Source organism: Trichoplax adhaerens, genomic scaffold (assembly GCF_000150275.1).
Source record: "Trichoplax adhaerens TRIADscaffold_2 genomic scaffold, whole genome shotgun sequence".
In the NCBI taxonomy this organism is placed as follows: Eukaryota; Metazoa; Placozoa; class Uniplacotomia; order Trichoplacea; family Trichoplacidae; genus Trichoplax; species Trichoplax adhaerens.
Genome location: NW_002060944.1, coordinates 4,842,483 through 4,848,482, shown reverse-complemented (window position 1 = coordinate 4,848,482; position 6,000 = coordinate 4,842,483). Strand labels below are relative to the sequence as shown.

General features: G+C 32.0%; 1 protein-coding gene across 1 annotated transcript; it reads left to right on the top strand.

The window, feature by feature from the left end:
* Positions 1–1,632: 1,632 nt before the first annotated feature.
* Positions 1,633–2,502, top strand: TRIADDRAFT_14615 (uncharacterized protein; the record flags this gene model as incomplete). Its single annotated transcript, XM_002109952.1, has 1 exon — positions 1,633–2,502. A coding segment is annotated over one exon (870 nt), but the record flags the coding sequence as incomplete, so codon positions are not given.
* Between the last annotated feature and the right edge of the window lie 3,498 nt (positions 2,503–6,000).

Below are 6,000 nucleotides of genomic sequence, written 5' to 3'. Positions count from 1 at the left end.
AGTAGAGCTGTGTAGTTAATCTTTGTATAAGATTCAATAAAGCCCTTATTTTTCTAAAATTTGGAATTTCGTGATTGGTATATATCACAAGTTGTTGCAGTAACAGAAGGCTGTTTAATTTACAAATTCTCACCATTCCTTGATCACGTCCTTCTTTGCTGCCCCATTGGTAATAGCATTGAATTTTTAATTTTTAATCAAACATTATCTTGTGTTATTGTTGAATAGGACTTTAATGAGTCACATCTGTTCGGTAAAGATGAAATTATTGCTAGTTGTATTGGTTATGACAACTTTATGACTAAAACAACAATTATATTCAATTTCAATTACTAACTATTACGCTAAAATTAATTGGGATGCAAGCATAGTAGTTTGCATGTATACTTAAATGGCTTTAGAATGTTTGTATTAAGATAATTAAGCCACGAGAAGAGAATAAAAAGAAATTTATTTCAGATTGTTGATCGCTGTCTGCAGTTTATTTTTGAAAAGCTATGATACAGTGCATTACTCATTTCGAAAGCAAATTTCCCATATGATATTCACATGCTCTAGCAATAAAGTTGTTTACCAGATCTTATTTATTGCAAATGTTGCTGAAAATTTTTAATAATTTTCTTTTCTAATTAGCAAAACATTTAGGACAACGGTTCTGCGGTTTCTACCAACTCTTATCTTTTAAAAGTTAACTTGAATTATTAATTATTGGCTCAATTTAAGTAACCTGAATAGGAGAGGAGAATTTATCTACAATACTATCCTAGGAAATAAATTCAGTTGTGGTAAGGCAAATGTTTATTTTAAAATTAGTAGAAAAAAAATTTTGTTAACTTGAAATATTGAGTATCGTATCGAATTGCTGCTGTAGGACTTAAATTGTTCAGTCTATTATTTATAGAACTTTCACAAATAGAAAATAAATGAAGCATGTGATAATGTAATAGTTTACTACAGCAAAGTCAATACTCTAAACAAGCTATCGTAATTTCTTGATCAATTGCATGAATCTTATATCCTCCATTTATAGTATTAGTTTAAAATTTGGTAACTCAAAGAAGCCAATTCTTAGTCTCATAGATTACACGGCTTTTAAGAAGTGAGTACTAGATTTATCGAACATATTTTCGCTATAGTCAATGTTACAATCGGAAACTTGTTTGTCCAAATCTTCTTTCATTAATTAGATAACGCTCTATGATATATTAAAAGTAATTTTTATCCTAGAATGCAATCTCCAGTTACCATCTATTAATAGTTAGAAGAGAGCTTTTGATAACATCTTATCATTTTAGAAGACTATAAAAATGCTAATAATCCTAGGTATTATTCCTTCAATTATTCGATTTAGACTAACAATGAAGCTTATTATATTGGTATTGCTTTTTATTGATCCAGATATCCGCTTGGAGAAGCTACTAGTTTCCGTTTTATTCCACAATCATACGGATTTAATCTATATTTACAATTTTCATTTTCTAAAGAGATAGCACTATTAATCAAGTTACTGAAACGAAATTTTTTGGCTTAACTTTGTTTACAACAATGTCGAGTTCAGGATGTAATGAACTTTCAAATGATCTTAACTACAGTCGCTGGTGTATCTTAAAAGACTGTAATTCACTTTCTCCAGCTTTAATAATTATTTTAACGTCATTAACATCGGTTATATGTGTTATTGGTGCATTAGGAAATGCATTAGTGGTGGTTGTAATCTATCGTATTAATTTAATGCATAAAGGCGCAAGTATATTAATGGCCTCTCTGGCAATTATTGACTTTTTAATTATGATCTTTAACTTTCCACTATGGTTAACTGTATTATTACAATCAAGATGGACATTAGGATCTTCATTTTGTACATTTACAGCATTTTCCAATACGTTCTTATCTTTTAATTCGGCTTTATTTGTTGCAGTTATTAGCATAGATCGCTGCTACGCTGTCTCCTTGCCTCTCAAATATGAGAGAAAAATAACCCCATCCATTATTTTCGCTGTTATTGGCTGCCTTGTTATTTTTTCATCAATATTATCCATTTTACCACTAGTAGGATTCGGATATTATGATTTTGTACCAAGTTACGGACATTGCTTCTTTCGCAAGCTTAACAAAGATATCCGTTATGAAGCCATGGTGGTAACTATGTGCTATTATATTCCATCCATCATCATATGTTTATCCTATTATAAAATATTTACCACTGCAAAAGGTCATACCCGTGTTGTACATTGCGATGAAAATTGTTGTTATTTAGTCTGGAATACTGGAGCTAAAAACAAATTAACTAGAACTGTCCTTTTTGTTGTTGGTATTTTCTTTACGTGTTGGCTATTGTTTTTTGTTGCGGAAGCAATGAGATTAACCTCCTTTGATTGTATATCACATGTCATAACATTATTAAGTCGCTGGCTAGTGTACACTAATTCGGCATTAAATCCCATCATATATGGTACAACAAATAAGAAATTCCGTAGCGGTTTTATAAAGGTGTTGACGACAACTTTACATGCATTGCCGTGCTCAAAGTACCATAATAATTAAGTCTGAAGCCAAGAATAATTAGCTCGCATTAAAATATGGAATAAATTTGAAATTTGGCGATTTCCATATTTATAAAAGGATTAAACTTAACATGTAAAAATAATCCCTCTAACTCTTATGATGGCTTTGTAAGCCTACACACATGTGAATGTTTTATCACTTAAAGCTATTATATGAGAGTTGTTACAGAGTTGTAATAAATTGCAATATAAATTTCCTTCATTATTTGTTCTGAACGAGTCAGCGTCCTTAAGATGTAGTTGTATTAATATCACTGTAATCAATTTTACTAAGACAGTGTGTTTATTAAATTATTTATGAAATGGCCATTTGTTTATTAGACTAAAGGTTAAAAGTTTTCGTAAGCTTTTATCAAATTGCACTGGGCGTTGCCTAGTGCCCTTCAATAAATTAGGAAAGCTATGTAAACGATATTGTGTGCTTACGATTAAACATTTATTTCATCGATTTAAATATTGATTACGAGGCTAAATGAAGATCCAAATTTTATTGGAAAATTTAAACGCATATGTCTACTACAATACAATTAGTTTTAACGATATAACTCCGGATGATGGTGCTATTTGCAGGCTACATTTTGAATGCATACTTCAAGAGCAAGATTATATCTAACATATCTATATAATGATTTGGCATAGTAACTATAGAGTCGATGAGATATCTATAATAATAATAACTGTAGGTTAAAATTGATCAAAAACCAGGTCAATAAAGTACCAACTCCTATACTCGTACAATGATATGATCAAGGTAATTAAGGTCACCATGATGGAATATAGCATGTGAGAATTCTAAACAAAAAATTCGAGCTCAGAAATATGTTTCGATTTACAAGGATAGTATTAATGAATAATGACTACAGTAATAACTACGGACTAAATCTTAATCCAAGATCTACATAGCATGTATTGCTATGCATTCATAGACACTATCGCTTCTAATCCAGCTTGGCGATTTTGTAAAATATCGGATTATTTAGTTATTTCTTGACACACCAGATTAAAGTTACGACTTATGTATAAGTTTACTATAATTAAAATAGCGATACAAATAATGGAATTTATTCGTGGAAGAGAGAGTTTTTTTCCATTCTTGGCAGATGAGGTAGAGATTTGGTTTTATATCGCCTGCGATGAAAACTCTGCTAGGAGTGGGTAGATTGACATCAATTTAGAAAACGATATATTATCCCGGCTAGTGCAAATAAGATTCGAATCCATAATGTATTTGTGAATTTTTCTTAACCCTCAAAGCAATTGATTAAAACTAAAAGGAGATGACGAATCTTATTTTGCAGGTTTTATGCCCTTGCGTATGTTACACATATTTCATATTTTAATCAATCCTACAAGCACGAAGCGTTATAAAGAATGACCAGACTTGTGCCACAAACCAGCTTTGCGACAAAGATAACGCAAAACGAATCTCTAAATTACTATAGTCTTCGGGATCAGTATCCCTTGGCTGTCTCACAAGAATTTAGACGATTTTGCTTCTACGTTAAACAATTCTAGAACTCTTCTTTTATTTAACTATCCGCCGAGCTTGAATACCCTTCGGCAGCTGGTATCATGCAGCTTGCTATCATGTATAATTCATTACAATTCATGAAACTTAGTTTATATCGGATAGCTAAATTAATGCAGAAATCATTCATAATCTTTGTACTGAATGATCCTAGATAATTAGATTACAGTATGTCCGTACACAGAATTATTTATAATATCTTCTATAATTGCATATCTACTGGATATTCGTCACAAGCTTTACAAGACAAAACACTATAATCAATTAACATTAGTTATCGTATACTGTAAGAACTCTTCCTACAGTACAGCATAATTTAATATAACAAAATAATCACTACCGTAATTCTTACTGTAAGTCATTATTAGTTATCTGCATATATGCATATTAACCACTAAATTTAGTCATTTAGTCTTGACGGTGGTTGGTACCGTGACAACTTGTACAAATGTTATTTATAACTCCTAATCCTATAGTTGATTTTATTGGATGACCAGAATCAACAATTATCATTATGATTTGAATTCATTATTTGATGAACTTATTTACTGGAAATTACTGTTCAAAGCATACGGATATTATCTATTTTTAGGCGATATTGAACAATTTCACTCGAATATGCCAGTGTAGCTATAGTAGAGCACCGTTCAACATGTTCTAGCCTCTATGAGAGTAAACCTATTAAAGTAATAGGCTTTTGTAGATCAATTTGAGCGTTTTTAACTTCTGTCAACGGAACGATAATGTATAATTTATACTATGACAGAATAAATTTATGAATTATAATTATAATCAGTATTTGCTAGCTTCAACCCCTGCTATTGGAATACCTCGTACTGGATTAGACTACTGTATTGACTCGCTGTGAAGTTCAATACTGTCATTTATACCAACATCTATCCATGTAAGAACTGTCCAAGCATATAGCAATAATTTCTAATTTTTATCTAATTTGCCATCCAAATAGCTGAGAAATTGAATAAAACAATTTAATAAGCACATCTACGGACTACAGCGGATAAAAGCTCTCTAGGCGTATAGGCGGATCCCTTTGCAAAGGCTGCTAACGCTGCACAGTACGCTTTTATTTCGTATTATGATTCTATAGGTTTACATACGCACATTTACCAAGCGTTTACGATGCTATACTAAAGACATTTCACAACTGTTGACGCATTCAATTTTGCCTACAGATAAGTTTAACATAGTCTAATTATAGTTAAAGAAATTGAAACACATTTAATAAAGACTGATCTAGTATTCTAAATTCAAAAATGTTTAAAATACTTGGCGAGTTATTAGGAATATAAATGCAATAAACGTTATAGGGATTGCTATCGAGAAACAGTATGATGTCCCATCCGCACGCTTCCTGATACAATCGGGTACGCGTGCGAGAGCTAACGCATGGATTACGAACTATTAAAAATACACTGAAACGATTCCGTATCACAACACGCTCTTCCAAAATGCAGCCACTAATTAATACTCGTTACCTGACACAAGCAGTATCCTGGATTTACTATAGAAGGGTAGATCACATGACCTTTATCCGCTCTCCAGAAAGGGTCGATCACATGACCTTTTTCCGCTCTCCAGAAGGGTCGATCACATGACCTTTATCCGCTATCCATAACATCACATCGTATAGTGTGCTGTAAGTACAAAGTCATGTCACCCTTCTCTTCCAGTTTGTACTGTAACTGTAAGTGTACAGTACTGTAGTTTACAGTATACTGTACTGTACTGTATTGTATAGTACAGTATACACAGCCATCACGGGTGACATCTGATTTTCGTAAAGGATCTTCAATTCGTCAACGGTAACATTACCAAGACAACGAAACATAAGCCAAATCCATAATAACAAAAATGAGAAACATTTGCTAGTGATGATCATATTGTTTG